This window comes from Ovis aries, chromosome 12 (assembly GCF_016772045.2).
Source record: "Ovis aries strain OAR_USU_Benz2616 breed Rambouillet chromosome 12, ARS-UI_Ramb_v3.0, whole genome shotgun sequence".
NCBI classification, from domain to species: domain Eukaryota; kingdom Metazoa; phylum Chordata; class Mammalia; order Artiodactyla; family Bovidae; genus Ovis; species Ovis aries.
This window is the reverse complement of record NC_056065.1, coordinates 66,593,411-66,613,463: the sequence shown is the minus strand read 5'-3', so window position 1 is coordinate 66,613,463 and position 20,053 is coordinate 66,593,411. Positions and strand designations below refer to the sequence as shown.

Genomic DNA, 20,053 nt, shown 5'->3' with positions numbered 1-20,053 from the left:
ATGCAGGAGTCCTGGGTTCAATCCCTGGATTGGGAAGATCCCCTGGAAGAGGGCATGGCAACCCACTCCAGTATTCTTCCTGGAGAATCCCATGAACAGAAGAGCCCGGCAGGCTGCAGTCCATGGGGCTGCACAGAGTCGGACACGACTGAAGCCACTTTAACATGCACATATGTGCACACACATACCTAAATGATAGATAACATTGAAAAGCCTAAAACCTATTTTGTTGAATGGTATATCATAAATATCTAGTTCATTTTCATTAATTTATGTTATATTTTCATTATCTCCTTTATCCTGGTTTCCCTGGAGTTGGTATTTCAATGTTGCTAACAGTTAGTTAGCTAACCAAAGGCAGTTCAACTTTGCTAAAGTTGCAACACTAGTGCATTTACTTATTCTTTGTTAAAATGAAAATTTTAAGGCTGTGACCACTATACTTGATTTTAGTTTTGGGTACATACAATACATTTTGATGTGGTGTCCTTATTTTTATGATTTTCTAAATTTGAAAATAAAATCGTATTCTTTGACCTACTTGCTAATCAGAATAATAATTTTTAATTTGCTTGGGGTTGGGGTTTTGGCATTAAAAATTCATTACACATTTCAAGCTTTATTGCATTATGGGTGGGAATTGTGGCCTATACTTTTAAGTTATTATTAATGATTTATTTGTTGTTTGCATGCACGCACACTCAGTTGTATCTGACTCTTTGGCTCCAGGCTCCTTTGTCTATGGAATTTTCCAGGCAAGAACACTGGAGTGGGTTGCCATTTCCTCCTCCAGGGGATCTTCCTGACCCAGGGATTGAACCCATGTCTCCTGTGGCTCTGAATTGTAGGCAGACTCTTCACCACTTAGCTACCTGGGAAGTCCCTCTTTGTTGTTTAGTATACACTTACTTTTGATAAATTTTATATAAACATATGAAAAAAGGAATATTATTTATTTGAAACCAAAAGACTAATGTGTATTAATTAGTTCAATTATATTAGCTGAAAGCAAGAATAAAATTTTAGAAAATTCAAATACACCTGAAAGACAGAAAAACCACTTTCACAAATTTTTTGAGAAAGAAAAAACAGAAACTCGTTATTAAAATGAGAGATACTTCTGAAAATAGTAGTTGAAAACAGTTTATTTATTGTTTCTTACCACTGATATTAACGGTTATTCTATCTTTAGTCTTCAAATATATGTTAATTAAAATATTTCAATGCTGATTTTTAGATATTTTATTAGTTGTCTGAATACAAAGGAAAAACAGGTGTTTTTTTTTTCTATTACAAAAATATACCTGTAAATGTTTTGCTACTTTATTTATTTATTTATTTTTAATGTTTTGCTACTTTAAAATAATGAATCAGATCTCCAATGCTCACTAGGTTCACATTACAGTTACAAGGTAGGTCACATGCTGGTTAGTTTTGGGCCAAGAGGACTTGCAATTCGAAAAGTAAAGCAGAAGAGCAACAAAACAAATGAACTTCTCACAAGTCAACTTATAGATCCCAGTAGTCACCATATGAGGGTGCTGGCAACAGATTAATTATCCTGGCTTTATGAATAAAATCACTCTTACAAGGTGTGTGCACAAATAAACAGAGCCGACCAAAAACATATCTGAAGGACGCGTACCTACACACCACATGCACACACCACACTCCGCTCTGGTCTGCTGTTTTTCATTGTTTTTATTTCCATCATATTTTCCCCTGGTGGTCTCTTCTCTCTGCCATGGTAAAGTAGTGAACTGAAATAACTTATGCTAAACAACCTACCATGCACGGTGAGCTTGGTGCTCGTGCTGCTTGATCCTGCCACGTTAACTGCCATGCACGTGTACTGGCCAGCATCACCAGGCTGAGCAAATGCTATCTGCAGAGCACCGGAGCTGAGGATGCGCTGGCGGACTGACTCCATAATTACATGCCCATCTTTATGCCACATGATGTCAGGTGGTGGGAGGCCATCTGCCTCACAGGGTAGCATGATGGGCTTATCCACAACAGTGACGTATTCCTTTGGATGAGGGGTAATGACTGGAGGAACTAAAAGTTACAAAATTTAATCATTATCTTAAAAGCGTGAATGTACTCTTTATGCAATGTGGTCCTATTCTAGCAAAATGAAGTCACGTGGTTATAAAACAAAGCCCTGATTTTACCATATCAAAGGGTGGCTACAGTTTATTTTTGCTGGAAAAAATGAGGGATTGCATGTCCAGAAAACTAACTGTTGATAGAGGTATTTTCTTTAACACACATGTATTATGTGATTCATTCATCAGTTCCTTGAACTTTAAAAGTAGATCTCTTCCAGGTCTGGAAATTATTCACCTGCTCAGACCCCTTTATCCATGCTTTTCCTGCAGTGCTTATGATCTCATATGCTTGGACCATATTTAACAATGTATTATTTTAATGAATAAAGAAGTGGGATATTGAAAAGAATTACAATTAATCTTTGAACAGCACAGGTGGTAGGGATGATGACTCTCTGCACTATAGAAAATCCAAATTTAACTGATAATTGGCCTTCAGTATCCTTAACCGCTCTGCATCTGTGGTTTTATGTCTTCAGATTTAACCAACTTCGGCTCATGCAGTAATGTAGTATTTACTACTGAATAAGTGGACCTGCATGGTTTGAATCATATTGGTTAAGGATTGACTTTGTACAGATGGAACTCTTCCTACTTTTTCAGAAAAGAGTGGACAGGCTTATGATAACAGTTTCTCTTCCTGGTGTTTACAATAGTGATTACCACTCAGGCTATTTTACTTAGCTTTAAAGACACATCACATAATTATGAGAGAACAATCAAACACAAGTGAGGAACAACCAACCACAAGCATAGGAGAAAGGAAGGTAAAGATGATACCTCCTCCCAATGTCAGTCAATCCAAGTCCAGAGACACTGACAAGGTGCAGGAAAAACGATGGTAAATTTACTGTACTTTTCAGTAAATTTACTTTACTGTGCAGGCCAAAAGAATAAAATTGTTTGAAATGTCTACCACCTATTCAAAATATTGTTACCACATGCTTTAAGAAACAAGGGGCCTCTGAAAACTCTACTGATCCAAGTTATGCCCTGTGGATAGCAAGTCCCAGAGACCGGGAAATATCTGCTGTGTCTCTAGAGGAGGCTGGGCAGAAATGGTCAACCAAGGGAGACCAAATTTTAGGGTACACTAACAGTAATGAGTGGGCTTCCCAATGGCTCCATGGTAAAGAATCTGCCTGCAGCACAGAAGACAAAAGAGATGTGAGTTTGATCCCTGGGTTGGGAAGATCCCCTGGAGGAGAAAATGGCAACCACTCCAGTTTTCTTGCCTAGAAAATTTCATGGACAGAGGAGCCTGGTGGGCTACAGTCCGTGGGGTTGCAGAGTCAGACATGACTGAGTGCATATGCACACCCACCCACCCACCCACCTACACACACACACACACATAATGGTAATGAGTAAATCAACAAGTTGTGTAAAATATGAATAACTTAAAATTATGTATATCAACCAAAGTTATCTGGTTGATTTTCTGCTTGCTATTGCATACTGTTATCTGTTAGAGACTTTTTGTTGTTGTTGTTCCCATTGCATGGCATATGGGATCTTAGTTCCCCAATCAGGGATCAAACCCATGCCTCCTGCATTGCAGGCATGGAATCTTAACCACTGGACCACCAGGGAAGTCCCTACATGCTGTATCCGAAAAGAGAGAGTCTATTCAGAGTTTTTCATGCCTCTAGAGTATGCAATTATCTCTGATTGCTTTTGGAATACTGAAATCCTATTAGTTGTTTTAATGTGTTTCTTTGTCCCACAATTGCTCATGTAATTTTAATCAATTAGTGAAAGAAAAAATCCTAATTCTTTTATATGATCCCAGTGGATGAAGCACAAGCTGGAATCAAGATTATGGGGGGAAATATCAATAACCTCAAATATGCAGATGACACTGAAGAGGAATTAAAGAACCTCTTGAAGAAGGTGAAAGAAAAGAGTGAAAAAGCTGGCTTAAAACTCAACATTTAAAAAACAAAGATCATGGCATCTGGTCCCATCACTTCATAGCAAATAGGTGGGGAAACAGTGAAAACAGTGACAAACTATTTTCTTGGGCTCCAAAATCACTGCAGATGGTGACTGTAGCCATGAAATTAAAAGATGCTGGCTCCTTGAAAGAAAAGCTATGACAAACCTAGATAGCATCTTAAAAAGCAGAGACATTACTTTGCCTACAAAGGCCCTGCCTACAAAGGCCTATCTAGTCAAAGCTATGGTTTTTCCAGTAGTCATGTATGGATATGAGAGTTGGACCATAAGAAGGCTGAGCACCGAAGAATTGATGCTTTTGAACTGTGGTGTTGGAGAAGACTCTTGAGAGTCCCTTGGATAGCAAGATCCAATCAGTCAATCCTAAAGAAAATCAACCCTGAATATTCACTGGAAGGACTGAGGCTGAAGCTCCAACACTTTGGCCACCTGATGGAAAGAGGTGACTCACTGGAAAAGACCCTAATGCTGGGAAAAATTGAAGGCAGGAGGAGAAGGGGACGGCAGAGGATGAGATGATTGAATAGCATCACCAACTCAAAGGACATGAGTTTGAACAAACTCTGGGAGATTGTGAATAACAAGAGATCCTAGCATGCTGCAGTCCATTGGGTCACAAAGAATTGGACACAGCTGAGCAACTGAACAACAATGTTGCCAAAACCAATGACTATTTCTTGGTCATCATCTTAATTGACTCTCCCTTGAGTTAAAAAACAAAAAATCTGTCTATTCCTTCTTGAAACACTGTCCTCTCCTTGACTTCATCTAGTTTTCCTCTGTCATCTTTTCCCTCTCCTTTGTTATTCTTTTTAGCATTCTGTTTTTCAGACCTCTTAACGATGCAGAGTCTTGGGCTCTTTTCTATCCAAATACTCATCCAGTCTTGTGGACTGAAAAACCCTAATTACTTCCAAATTTGTACCGTAGGCTGTACTTCTCCTTTGAGTCCTAAATTCATAAATAATCAATGCTTTTTGACATCTCTGCTAGGATTTCTTTTTTTCTTTTTAATTTTTATTTTTACTTTATTTTACTTTACAATACTGTATTGGTTTTGCCATACATTGACATAAATCCACCACGGGTGTACATGCGTTCCCAAACATGAACCTCCCTCCCACCTCCCTCCCCATAACATCTCTCTGGGTCATCACCGTGCACCAGCCCCAAGCATGCTGTATCCTGCGTCAGACATAGACTGGCAATTCAATTCTTACATGATAGTATACATGTTACAATGCCATTCTCCCAAATCATCCCACCCTCTCCCTCTCCCTCTGAGTCCAAAACTCCGTTATACACATCTGTGTCTTTTTTGCTGCCTTGCATACAGGGTCATCATTGCCATCTTTCTAAATTCCATATATATGTGTTAGTATACTGTATTGGTGTTTTTCTTTCTGGCTTACTTCACTCTGTATAATCGGCTCCAGTTTCATCCATCTCATCAGAGCTGATTCAAATTTATTCTTTTTAATGGCTGAGTAATACTCCATTGTGTATATGTACCACTGCTTTCTTATGCATTCATCTGCTGATGGACATCTAGGTTGTTTCCATGTCCTGGCTATTATAAACAGTGCTGTGATGAACATTGGGGTACACGTGTCTCTTTCAATTCTGGTTTCCTTGGTGTGTATGCCCAGCAGTGGGATTGCTGGGTCATAAGGTAGTTCTATTTGCAATTTTTTAAGGAATCTCCACACTGTTCTCCAAAGTGGCTGTACTAGTTTGCATTCCCACCAACAGTGTAGGAGGGTTCCCTTTTCTCCACACCTTCTCCAGCATTTATTGCTTGCAGACTTTTGGATAGCAGACATTCTGACTGGTGTGAAGTGGTACCTCATTGTGGTTTTGATTTGCATTTCTCTAATAATGAGTGATGTTGAGCATCTTTTCATGTGTTTGTTAGCCATCCGTATGTCTTCTTTGGAGAAATGTCTATTTAGTTCTTTGGCCCATTTTTTGATTGGGTCATTTATTTTTCTGGAATTGAGCTGCATAAGTTGCTTGTATATTTTTGACATTAGTTGTTTGTCAGTTGCTTCATTTGCTATTATTTTCTCCCATTCAGAAGGCTGTCTTTTCACCTTGCTTATATTTTCCTTCGTTGTGCAGAAGCTTTTAATTTTAATTAGATCCCATTTGTTTATTTTTGCTTTTATTTCCAGTATTCTGGGAGGTGAATCATAGAGGATCCTGCTGTGATTTATGTCGGAGAGTGTTTTGCCTATATTCTCCTCTAGGAGTTTTATAGTTTCTGGTCTTACATTTAGATCTTTAATCCATTTTGAGTTTATTTTTTGTGTGCGGTGTTAGAAAGTGATCTAGTTTCATTCTTTTACAAGTGGTTGACCAGTTTTCCCAGCACCACTTGTTAAAGAGATTGTCTTTACTCCATTGTATATTCTTGCCTCCTTTGTCAAAGATAAGGTGTCCATATGTGTGTGGATTTATCTCTGGGCTTTCTATTTTGTTCCATTGATCTGTATTTCTGTCTTTGTGCCAGTACCATACTGTCTTGATGACTGTGGCTTTGTAGTAGAGCCTGAAGTCAGGCAAGTTGATTCCTCCCGTTCCATTCTTCTTTCTCAAGATTGCTTTGGCTATTCAAGGTTTTTTGTATTTCCATACAAATCTTGAAATTATTTGTTCTAGTTCTGTGAAAAATATGGCTGGTAGCTTGATAGGGATTGCATTGAATTTGTAAATTGCTTTGGGTAGTATACTCATTTTCACTATATTGATTCTTCCAATCCATGAACGTGGTATATTTCTCCATCTATTAGTGTCCTCTTTGATTTCTTTCATCAGTGTTTTATAGTTTTCTATATATAGGTCTTTAGTTTCTTTAGGTAGATATATTCCTAAGTATTTTATTCTTTTCATTGCAATGGTGAATGGAATTGTTTCCTTAATTTCTTTTTCTACTTTCTCATTATTAGTGTATAGGAATGCAAGGGATTTCTGTGTGTTGATTTTATATCCTGCAACTTTACTATATTCATTGATTAGCTCTAGTAATTTTCTGGTGGAGTCTTTAGGGTTTTCTATGTAGAGGATCATGTCATCTGCAAACAGTGAAAGTTTTACTTCTTCTTTTCCAATTTGGATTCCTTTTATTTCTTTTTCTGCTCTGATTGCTGTGGCCAAAACTTCCAGAACTATGTTGAATAGTAGCAGTGAAAGTGGGCACCCTTGTCTTGTTCCTGACTTTAGGGGAAATGCTTTCAATTTTTCACCATTGAGGATAATGTTTGCTGTGGGTTTGTCATAGATAGCTTTTACTATGTTGAGATATGTTGCTTCTATTCCTGCTTTCTGGAGAGTTTTTATCATAAATGGATGTTGAATTTTGTCAAAGGTCTTCTCTGCATCTATTGAGATAATCATATGGTTTTTATTTTTCAATTTGTTAATGTGGTAAATTACATTGATTGATTTGCAGATATTGCAGATCCTTGCATCCCTGGGATAAAGCCCACTTGGTCATGGTGTATGATCTTTTTAATGTGTTGTTGGATTCTGATTGCTAGAATTTTGTTGAGGATTTTTACACCTATGTTCATCAGTGATACTGGCCTGTAGTTTTCTTTTTTTGTAGTATTTTTGTCAGGTTTTGGTATTAGGGTGATGGTGGCCTTATAGAATGAGTTTGGAAGTTTACCTTCCTCTGCAATTTTCTGGAAGAGTTTGAGGAGGATAGGTGTTAGCTCTTCTCTAAATTTTTGGTAGAATTCAGCTGTGAAGCCGTCTGGACCTGGGCTTTTGTTTGCTGGAAGATTTCTGATTACAGTTTCAATTTCCGTGCTTGTAATAGGTCTGTTAAGATTTTCTATTTCTTCCTGGTTCAGTTTTGGAAAATTGTACTTTTCTAAGAATTTGTCCATTTCTTCCACGTTGTCCATTTTATTGGCATACAACTGCTGATAGTAGTCTCTTATGATCCTTTGTATTTCTGTGTTGTCTGTTGTGATCTCTCCATTTTCATTTCTAATTTTATTGATTTGATTTTTCTCTTTTTGCTTCTTGATGAGTCTGGCTAATGGTTTGTCAATTTTATTTATCCTTTCAAAGAACCAGCTTTTGGCTTTGTTGATTTTTGCTATGGTCTCTTTTGTTTCTTTTGCATTTACTTCTGCCCTAATTTTTAAGATTTCTTTCCTTCTACTAACTCTGGGGTTCTCCAATTCTTCCTTTTCTAGTTGCTTTAGGTGTAGAGTTAGGTTATTTATTTGACTTTTTTCTTGTTTCTTGAGGTATGCCTGTATTACTATGAACTTTCCTCTTAGCACTGCTTTTATAGTGTCCCACAGGTTTTGGGTTGTTGTGTTTTCATTTTCATTAGTTTCTATGCATATTTTGATTTCTTCTGTGATTTGTTGGTTATTCAGAAGTGTGTTGTTCAACCTCCATATGTTGGAAATTTTAATAGTTTTTCTCCTGTAATTGAGATCTAATCTTAATGCATTATGGTCAGAAAAGATGCTTGGAATGATTTCGATTTTTTGAATTTATCAAGTTTAGATTTATGGCCCAGGATGTGATCTATCCTGGAGAATGTTCCATGAGCACTTGAGAAAAAGGTGAAATTCATTGTTTTGGGGTGAAATGTCCTATAGATATCAATTAGGTCTAACTGGTCTAATGTATCATTTAAAGTTGGCGTTTCTTTGTTGATTTTCTGTTTAGTTGATCTGTCCATAGGTGTGAGTGGGGTATTAAAGTCTCCCACTATTATTGTGTTATTGTTGATTTCCCCTTTCATACTTGTTAGCATTTGTCTTACATATTGCGGTGCTCCTATATTGGGTGCATATATATTTATAATTGTTGTATCTTCTTGGATTGATCCTTTGATCATTATGTAGTGGCCTTCTTTGTCTCTTTTCACAGCCTTTGTTTTAAAGTCTACTTTATCGGATATGAGTATTGCCACTCCTGCTTTCTTTTGGTCTCTGTTTGCATGGTATAACTTTTTCCAGCCCTTCACTTTCAGTCTGTATGTGTCCCTTGTTTTGAGGTGGGTCTCTTGTAAGCAGCATATAGAGGGGTCTTGTTTTGTATCCATTCGGCCAGTCTTTTTTTTGGTTGGGGCGTTCAACCCATATAAGTTTAAGGTAATTATTGATAAGTATGATCCTGTTACCATTTACTTTATTGTTTTGGGTTTGGGTTTATACACCCTTTTGTGTTTCCTGTCTAGAGAATATCCTTTAGAATTTGTTGGAGAGCTGGTCTGGTGGTGCTGAATTCTCTCAGCTTTTGCTTGTCTGTAAGCTTTTGATTTCTCCTTCGTATTCGAATGAGATCCTTGCTGGGTACAGTAATCTGGGCTGTAGGTTATTGTCTTTCATCACTTTAAGTATGTCTTGCCATTCCCTCCTGGCCTGAAGAGTTTCTATTGAAAGATCAGCTGTTATCCTTATGGGAATCCCCTTGTGTGTTATTTGTTGTTTTTCCCTTGCTGATTTTAATATTTGTTCTTTGTGTTTGATCTTTGTTAATTTGATTAATATGTGTCTTGGGGTGTTTCGCCTTGGGTTTATCCTATTTGGAACTCTCTGTGTTTCTTGGACTTGGGTGATTATTTCCTTCCCCATTTTAGGGAAGTTTTCAACTATTATCTCCTCAAGGATTTTCTCATGGTCTTTCTTTTTGTCTTCTTCTTCTGGGACTCCTATAATTCGAATGTTGGAGCGTTTCATATTGTCCTGGAGGTCTCTGAGATTGTCCTCATTTCTTTTAATTCGTTTTTCTTTTTTCCTCTCTGATTCATTTATTTCTACCATTCTATCTTCTATTTCACTAATCCTATCTTCTGCCTCTGTTATTCTGCTATTTGTTGCCTCCAGAGTGTTTCTGATCTCATTTATTGCATTATTAATTATATATTGACTCTTTTTTATTTCTTCTAGGTCCTTGTTAAACCTTTCTTGCATCTTCTCAATCCTTGTCTCTAGGCTATTTATCTGTGATTCCATTTTGATTTCAAGATTTTGGATCATTTTCACTATCAATATTTGGAATTCTATCTCAGGTAGATTCCCTACCTCTTCCTCTTTTGTTTGGTTTGGTGGGCAACTCTCCTGTTCCTTTACCTGCTGAGTATTCCTCTGTCTCTTCATCTTGATTATATTGCTGCGTTTGGGGTGGCCTTTTTATATTCTGGTAATTTGTGGAGTTCTCTTTATTATGGAGCTTCCTCACTGTGGGTGGGGTTGTATCAGTGGCTTGTCTAGGTTTCCTGGTTAGGGAGGCTTGTGTTGGAGTTCTGGTGGGTGGAGCTGGGTTTCTTCTCTCTGGTGTGCAGTGGAGTGACCAGTAATGGGTTATGAGACGTCAAAGGTTTTGGAATAACTTTGAGCTGCCTGTATATTGAAGCTCAGAGGTGTGTTCCTGTGTTGCTGGAGAATTTGCGTGGTATGTCTTGTTCTGGAACTTGTTGGTCCTTGGGTGGAGCTTGGTTTCAGTGTAGGTATGGAGGCATTTGATGAGCTCCTATTGCTTAATGTTCCCTGAATTCAGGAGTTCTCTCATGTTTTCAGGCTTTGGACTTAAGCCTCCTGCTTCTGGTTTTCAGTTTTATTTTTACAGTAGCCTCTAGACTTCTCCATCTATACAGCACCGATGATAAAACATCTAGGTTAAAGATGAAAAGTTTCTCCACACTGAGGGACACTCAGAGAGGTTCACTGTTTTTGAAGACAATGGTCTACTTTTCTGGTTGCCTGATGTCCTCTGCCAGCCTACAGAAGTTGTTTTGTGGAGTTTGCTCAGCGTTGAAATGTTCTTTTGAGGAATTCGTGAGGGAGAAAGTGGTCTTCCCGTCCTATTCCTCCGCCATCTTAGGACCGCCCCCTCTGCTAGGATTTCTAACAGTTTCCCACATCTAACATAATCAGCCCACAAAGGTCCATCTAGTCACGGCTATGGTCATGTATGGATGTGAGAGTTGGACTGTGAAGAAAGCTGAGCACCGAAGAATTGATGCTTTTGAACTGTGGTGTTGGAGAAGACTCTTGAGAGTCCCTTAGACTGCAAGGAGATCCAACCAGTCCATTCTGAAGGAGATCAGCCCTGGGTGTTCATTGGAAGGACTGATGCTGAAGCTGAAACTCCAATACTTTGGCCACCTCATGCAAAGAGTTGACTCATTGGAAAAGACACTGATGCTGGAAGGGATTGGAGGCAGGAGGAGAAGGGGATGACAGAGGATGAGATGGGTGGATGGCATTACCGACTCGATGGACATGAGTTTGTGTGAACTCCGGGAGTTGGTGATGGACAGGGAGGCCTGGCGTGCTGCGATTCATGGGGTCACAGAGTCAGACACGACTGACTGAACTGAACTGAACATGATCAGAAATCATGTTTTCCTTCCTCCAAAACTAGTTCCTCTCCTTGAATTCCCCCCCCCCCCCCCCCCCCCCCCCATAGCAATATCTCCACTCAAGCCCAAAGCCCAGGAAACATCCCAATCTGATTAATCAGCAATCCTGGCTATTATATCTCCAAAAAAATTCTTGAATCCACCACTTTGTTTTTCATTTACCCCTGTGACTCTCATAAATACTACCACCCCCAGCCAGACCATATCGCATGATGCCTAGAGCTGTGGTCCTCAACATTTTTGGCACCAGGAACTAGTTTCATGGAAGACAGTTTTTCCATGGACTGAGGAGGGGGACTGGTTTTGGGATGATTCAATACATTACATTTATTGTGCACTATATTTCTATTATTATTACATCAGTTTCACCTCCAAACCTCAGGTCTTAGATCCTGTTGGTCGGGGACACCTGGCCTAAGCACTTTACTAGTTCTTCCAGATCTAGTCTTGAGCTTTCTCTAAATCATTACCTACATACCAGCAAAAGAGAGCTTCTTAAAACCAAACAAAAGTCTGTGTTAAATCATGGAAAGCCTTCAATACTGCACAGAAAAGAAAATCTTTCCCCTCCTCTGGTCTTTCAGGTGTTCCATGCACTGGCCCCACCTTATCTGCCACGATTCTTTTTCTTACCCTTTCCTGCTTCGGGACCATTACACACACTGCCTTCTCTTCTGTGGGTACTCTGCTACCTTTACATGGCTCATCCTCACTCGTCATTCAGATCTCAGCTCTAATGGTGCCTCCAGAAATGATTGGTTTTGTTTTTTCCTTCCTTACACCATAAAAAATATTACGTCTGTAATGTTTAATATGGTGTTGGAGAAGACTCTCTTGAGAGTCCCTTGGTCTGCAAGGAGATCCAACCAGTCCATTCTAAAGGAGATCAGCCCTGGGTGTTCTTTTGGAAGGACTGATGCTAAAGCTGAAACTCCAGTACTTTGGCCACCTCATGCGAAGAGTTGACTCATTGGGAGACTCTGATGCTGGGAGGGATTGGGGGCAGGAGGAGAAGGGGACGACAGAGGATGAGATAGCTGGATGGCATCACTGACTCGATGGACATGAGTTTGAGTGAACTCTGGGAGTTGGTGATGGACAGGAAGGCCTGGTGTGCTGCAATTCATGGGGTCACAGAGTCGGACACGACTGAGCGACTGAACTGAACTGAATGTTCAATGTATTTCTACTTAACATAATAAATGTTTATTAAAATTGTTGAAAAATACAAGGAAATCAGATTTATAACCTGCAGATAAGTAAGTGAGCTTAACTACAGTTATTCATTCACCCTAGGAAAATCACACTACAAGGAAATTCAAACCAGCCAATGTGAACTGAGTAGTTTAGAACCTATTTCTAGGTCAGGTTGTTATCCACAAAAGCAATGCATGCAAGATATGAACATTACATCAAGAAAATGTAAGGTAACTATGAAAAAAAAAACCCACTCTCTTCTTATATATTTTTTCTCATCAAGTTGGTTTACTTGCAATATCACTTACTTTTTGGTTTGAGAACTTCTGTCATTTTGTAAAATTAAAAACAATTATGATTTTTAAGTGGATATTACAATCCAGTGTTTTGTAATGTATACAGAGTAGCATTATGGAGAAAATGGTTTTAAAAATCACTTTAAATATGTGCTACAATAGAAGTACCAAATGGAGGTTCACAGAAATTTAAAATATGAGACGTCTCGGTTTTCTTATACAAATAATGCCCCCAAACCACCCGAGCACTCAATTTTTTTCTTCAAAAAAGTAGCAGAATAGAAATAGAATAGACAACAAATAGAATAATGTAAACTAAGAATATGAAGGACTATGGCAGCATCATTATTTGACATAATAGGAATTTTGATAGGCACTGCTATAAGCATATTTACTTACCTTGGACATTCAACTTGATTTTGCCCAAGGCTGTACCAGCTGGATTCTGAGCCACACACATGTAAGTACCAGCATCCTCTCTGACAGCTCTGGAAATCTGCAAGCCGCCATGGGGAAGAACTGCATGGCTTCTACCTACATCACAGTTAGAACAGGGTGAGAAGAATTTTTACTTTTGTTAAAAAGATTATACTGACTTCTGAATTATAAAACTGAGTTGCCACGACTGTCTTGAGAGAAACAGTACCTGAACTGATGACATTGATGCCTTCTTTTTGCCAAGTGATGAAAGGACTGGGTGTCCCTGTTGCTTCACAGGGTAATAAAATGGGATTGTTTAGAATGACGTCCAGCTCACTTGGCTGAGGCTGAATGACTGGAGCCTCTGTAAGAACCAATCAACAGAAATATTGCAAGAATGCTAGTTAGTGGCATAAATGTCTACAGTAGCCGTGAGGTTAAACCTGTCTGAATTCATACTTCCAAAATATTAGTGATTTCATTGCCCCAGGGAAAAGTACATATCAGTCATATCACGTTGCTTTTTGAGTCTTGTTACTGTAACCAGTTTCCATTAGAAGAACTCCAGAGAAAAGACTAAAATCAGAAACAGATCGTAAAAATTCAACGAAAATAATTTAGAGGTTGTTCATTGTGGTTTGTCATCTGTATGCTTTCTTTAGTCTGCTGAAGAATATCTATCAGCTTTCATAGCCCCAAAATATTACTGTGGTTTATGACCCTAGACAGGACCATCTTTGAAGAAAAAACATGACTTAAAGAGATAACAACAAGATTTTAATGAATAAGTACCCTTTCATACCTTGAACGTGAAGGCTCACGTGTCGATGTGCAGAACCAGCTGAATTCCTGGCAACACAAGTATATCTTCCAGCATGGCTTAGTTGAGTGGCAAGTATTTCAATTGCTCCTAAAAAAGGAAAGAAGAATTTCATGCATAGGGCATCCCTCGTTTTCTGGTTTGATAAACCATGTCTCTCTGATTTTTGTGTTTCTGTCCCCCTGGCATGGGGGTCCTTGGCTTGTAGTCCTACTTGTATTCCCTGTGCCTACCTAGCACAGAACTTACAAAAAAAACCCCACCATTAACAACTTTATTTAGGTGAATTTTCAGACTATAAAATTCAGCCATCTTAAATGTACAATTCAGTAACTCCTGGCATATTACAGACTCATGCAATTATCACAGTTTAATTTTAGAACATTTTCATTACACCAAAAAGAAATCTTACCCCCGTTTATAGTCCTGCCTCACTCTCAACCCCACTGATCACTAATTTACTTTCTGTCTCTAAATATTGATCTCTTCTGGACATTTTACCTAGATGGGATCATACCAAAATCTTTTGTGTCTGACTTCTACTGTGAGCATAGTTTTTGAGTTGCATCTGTTGTAGTATGTATCAATATTTTTGTTCCATTTTATTGTTAAATAGAATTCCATTGTGTAAAGTGAGCCCCATTGTTTATCCATTAACCAGTTAATGGAAATTTACACTGCTTCCAATTTTTGGCTATTCAGAAGATTGCTACATGAATATATGCATACAAATCTTTGCATGGACATATGTTTTTATTTCTCTGGGTAGATACCTAGGAGTGGAGTTGCTGGGTCATAGGGTAACTCTTTCTTTCTGAGAAAGTTCTAAACTGTTCTCTTAGCACAGTACTTTGCGGTGAAGAATAGTTAATTTATATTTTATGATTTTACTTGCTACCCATCTATGCAGATTTCTGAGATAGTCAACATACTTTGCTATGAAAGCCAAGTTCATCTTTCACTATTTTCCTTCTTTTGAAGAAATGAATTCTCTTAGCGTAAGATGCACACACTCATAAAGCCCCAGGATGTTCAGGATGTTAGTTGCTACTTTTTATCATCCTCCTCAATGCAGGATGAATTTTCAGAAACATGAATGTGAATCACCTGTACTTTCATTTAGGTGAATTATTTTTTCTCTTTAATACAGAAAATTTTCAGAGCTTAAATTTTATAAATGGTGTTTACAACCACCCTCAAAAAACAGCCACATCATAACACTTACCACCCAATCGTACTTGTTAAATTATAGAAAACTTGAAAGCAAGAACCCTGTCTTAGTTTTAGATCCTCAGAAATTTAGTGGAGTACATAGTCCATTTTAGGTGCTAAATGTTTATTAAATGAATGGACATTCTATTTGGCCAGAGAAGTATGGTTCACTCAAAGGCAACCAGTAAAATTTTTAAACCTTGTTGTTGTTTATTCGCAAAGTTGTATCCAATTCTTTTGCGACCGTATGGACTGAGCTTCCCAGGTGGCTTAGACAGTAAAGTGTCTGTCTGCAGTGCAGGAGACCTGAGTTTGATCCCTGAGTTGGGAAGATTCCCCTGGAGAAGGAAATAACCCACTCCAGTATTCTTGCCTGAAGAATTCCATGGATAGAGGAGCCTGGTGGGCTGCAGTCCATGGACTGCAAAGAATTGGACATGACTACCACATACATGTACTGCAGCCCGCTAGGCTCCTATGTCCATGGGGTTTCCCAGGCAAGAATACTGGAGTGGGCTGCCATTTCCTCCTCCAGGGGATCTTCCTGACCCAAGGACTGAACATGTGACTCCTGTAGCTCCTGCATTAACAGGTGGATTCTTTACCACTGAGCTACCAGGGAAACCTTTCCAAACCTTAGGTTTAGAAAATATGCACATAAAATCCAAGTGGTCATGCTGAATACATGCAGATCAGTTTTAGTTATTATTTATTATTTTGTTTTCAGGTTTTTTCCTATCCCTTTCCCTCATTCTCCTCTCAGCCCTAACTGAATTTTTTCCCAAATGCCTAAGCCTAGGAATATCGATATATTTTTTTCTTTTATTTTGGTGCAACAAAAGTTCAAGTAAGGCCATCCATTAGTAACTAAACCAGTCAATATCTGTGTCATCACTGAGCTGGGTCTTACCTGAGGACAGAATTCTATAGCCCTCTCCTCTGGGAAGCAGTCTTATGCCATTCTTCATCCAGTGGATTGAGGGAAACGGAACTCCTGAAGCGGTGCAGGTGATCACTGCGGGGGTGTGTTTGGTTACTAGGAAGTCTGTAGGCTCATCAGCAATGGAAGGTGGAACTGAGAAACAACAACAAAAGGAAAGGAAAATACATGTTTCCAACCCTGACAGATTTCCAAAGCCTACTCATAAATCCTTCTCTTTCTACATTGAAAGTGAATGGTAAGTGGAAAAGGAAGCCCCCTTGTGAAGTGGTGAAAAGAACAAATGACGTCATTATAATAACTTTCAGTCCACATACTAAGCCAGCTCTACCTTGGACAGTGAGATCCACAGTTCTCTCGTCCTCTCCGGCATCACTGGTCACCGTGCACTCATAGGTCGCAGTGTCATCCACAGAAGGGGAAATAATTACCAGCGAACCTGAAGAAAGGAGCCTAGAAGAGATTTCAAAGCAATGAGGTGCCATATATCAGTTTTCATAAATGTTTCTAGTTGGTTCAACATGGTACCATGTTGGGAGCTGAGGGAAATGGAACTCTTTCTTCAAATGTTAAAGTGAGCATTATTTTATGTATCAAACTTTAAGTTTATATGGCAGTGGGTTAACAGGGCCTCAACCTCAACATTTTCAGGAAGCAGTGGTATAGAATGATTGCCTTAAGAGGGAACCCTGCAGTTTCTGAATGCTGATAGCGTGACCAACCATGCTCTCCTAGGTGAAATACAGTGAAATGGGAACACTGAGGATAGCTGCTCTTTACTGACCACCAAATACATTCCTGGTACCATCTCAGATGCTTCACATAGATGATCTCTAAATTTCACAGTAATTTTGCAGCTTGGAATTTGGTTATTTCCACTGACCGATAGGTAACTACAAGTCTGTCTTGCAGCTTTCCCTACTTCACGTATCTCCTTACATGTGGTGGATACCTTGGAGATGCACAGTACATAAATCAGAGTCTAACTTGAAATAAACTCAAAACCAAAGTTATGGGAATCACTTAAAATATACAAAAGGCTGAGTAAATATACATACATTATTTAAAGTCATCTAAATAAGAATATCTGTTTTCTTACCTCAAACTGTGCACCAATAAATGGGAATAATTTGATTCAATGGGAACATATTTGACCTGCTTCTTAATTCAAGGGCATTGGCATTTTCCACATAGAGTATGCTTTCAAGTCATTAAACCCCCAATGCCAAAGGATTAAAAGGATGAGAAAGAGAGAGACGCAACAGATTTTCAAGTGAAACCCTCCTGATTTATGTTTCCAGATGTAACAGAATTGATTTTTATCAGGGTAGGTCTATGAAACCTTGTTTTTAGTGATATAGCAAATCTTTTGACAAGATATCTATTAACACAAGAAATGCTCATCTAAGGAATCAGAAATCTGTAGTATTTTTAAGGTTAGTCTTTAAAAATATGATCTCATAGTAAGAAGAATGGTAGTAAAGCTGGAAGAGTACAGAAAATTGGTAAAACTGCTATTCTTCCACCTTACACATGCTGCCAACACTGTATTTGAAGGTATAAAATTTGATTTCTCTTCTGCAACTAAAACTCATATCATTTTTAAAGAGTACTTTTTCTTTTATACCAAATGATGTTTTTATCCTTTGTCATTATAAAATTACAAAAGGTGCTACAAACAGCAGCAGAATGGAAATTTAATGCTATAGAGCTCACTGACAGGTATCCACAGGGCTTATGGAAAGAGAAGTTATACCTATAATTCAGAAAAAAAATACTTTAGACTGAAAAACTAATTCAATACTAAGAAAAATATAATATGCTCTCTACATACTAGCTAGTTCTTCATACTTTACACATTTTCTGTCCCCACTGATAAAGTGAAAATGTTAAATCTTTGGAAAATATGTTTCTAAATAGCTGGTGGAATTTTGCAGGTAAATTGCTCCTTACCTGTATGAATTCTGATTTTGATCCACATTCAGAAGATGCCCATTTTTTCTCCAGTTGATTGACGGTTTTGGTATACCAGTAGCCTCACAAGCCAGAGTGGTTTGAACATTTACTGTTACAGTTATGTTGGTAGGACCCGGAGCAATGGATGGAGGAACTAAAACAGTTACCAAGTAAGAGAAAACACATTCAGCAAACAGGATGCCGTTTGAAGGATCTCTGCCAAACTGAAATTAATCACTGATAACTTATTTACATTTATGAACACAGTAAGGTTCTCTGCACTTACATAGTGCTGTGATAATGCCATTCACCATGAGTCCTGATTGTTCATAATAGAGCCCTGGACCTGAAGGTCTCTGTGCTATGACCTCACTGGTTTAGGCAACCAAAGAATATCTGACTCTAAGACTGGATGTTGTTCCTAAACGTATATTTACCATGGACCTGTAAATCTATTCGCCTGCGATCTGTCCCAGCAGCATTGGTAGCCATACACAAATATCGCCCACTATCAGTCACTTGTGCCGACTGGATGTGAAGGAATCCATTTTCCAAGATGGAGTATCTAGAAGAAAGATCACACGTGAAGGTCTCTGAATATGAGCCTTTCTGATCATGCACATTTTAACTGAGAGCATTTTAAAAGACTCAGTTATCCATTGTTAGTCCTTTTCCTGCTTCAGAAATTTGTAATACCCTTGGTAGAAAAAAGGGATATTCTCAAAAGGGGTATAGCAGACGGACTTATGATCTTGGATACATTATAATCGTTATATTTTGGATGCAAGCTTTTAGGAATTAGAGTTAGGGTTTTAAAATACTGCAGTTTCATTCTCATATTAAGATGAAAAGACTCAAATAATGCATTGGATCAAATATTTAAAAACTTACATTTCAGTCCCTACAGTATTTTCATCCTTTTCTAGAACTGTTACCTTGCATGACTCCCAGATAGAACAGCTCCATCCTTTCTCCATGTTATCTTTGGGGCTGGCACACCTTCCGCAAAGCATTCCAATAGAGTTGACTTATTTAAGTGAATGACAAGACTCTGGGGGCCACTCTTTATGCTTGGAGGAACTATAAAAGAGATGCATGTGGAAATTTTCATTTATATCAGTAACACAGCCTGAACTAAGACTCTGACTAGGTAATAATACAAGCTGAGATTTGAGTCTAATATATGGCTTTGCCTATGGCTAATTCAGGTTAGTATAAATAGAATTGGGGTTGAATTCCTAAAACCTTATTCAAGATAAGATTTTATTTAAAAATCTACTCAAAAATGAAGTGGGGAAGAGGCTTTAAATCCCTGATATGGTGTGTGAAGGGCTTCCCTTGTGGCTCAGGTGGTAAAGAATCTGCCTGCAATGTGGTAGACCTGGGTTCGAGCTCTGGGTTGGGAAGATCCCCTGGAGAAGGGAAAGGCTACCCACTCCAATATTCTGGCCTGAAAAATTCCACAGGCTGTATAGTCCATGGGGTTGCAAAGAGGTGGACATGACTGAGTGACTTTCACTCACTCACTCAAGGTATGTGAAATCTTTCTATGGAAGAGGCTTGAAAAGAGTAAAAAAAAAAAAAAAACCCAGCTCTGGTATGATACAAATTAAAGATGATATTTCTTATTTCTCTTTGGCCAAAAAATGGTCAGAGAATGTTAACACTGGAACAACTTCACTTTAAATAAAGCTTAGAAAGTGGGCTGTTTAAAAAAAACACATCTGTGATTAATCATGCAAGTCT

At 38.5% G+C, this 20,053-nt stretch overlaps 1 protein-coding gene across 1 annotated transcript in view; it reads right to left on the bottom strand.

Moving 5' to 3' along the window:
* Positions 1–20,053, bottom strand: part of HMCN1 (hemicentin 1) — a 552,382-nt gene that overhangs the window by 80,720 nt on the left and 451,609 nt on the right. The window contains exons 73-81 of the mRNA XM_004013873.6: positions 19,243–19,387; positions 18,745–18,872; positions 18,305–18,461; positions 16,683–16,804; positions 16,322–16,486; positions 14,182–14,289; positions 13,606–13,743; positions 13,359–13,493; positions 1,789–2,058 (exon numbers count right to left, since the gene is read on the bottom strand). Of these exons, the coding sequence (XP_004013922.3) occupies positions 1,789–2,058; positions 13,359–13,493; positions 13,606–13,743; positions 14,182–14,289; positions 16,322–16,486; positions 16,683–16,804; positions 18,305–18,461; positions 18,745–18,872; positions 19,243–19,387 (1,368 nt within the window). The remainder of the gene's footprint in view (positions 1–1,788; positions 2,059–13,358; positions 13,494–13,605; positions 13,744–14,181; positions 14,290–16,321; positions 16,487–16,682; positions 16,805–18,304; positions 18,462–18,744; positions 18,873–19,242; positions 19,388–20,053) is intronic.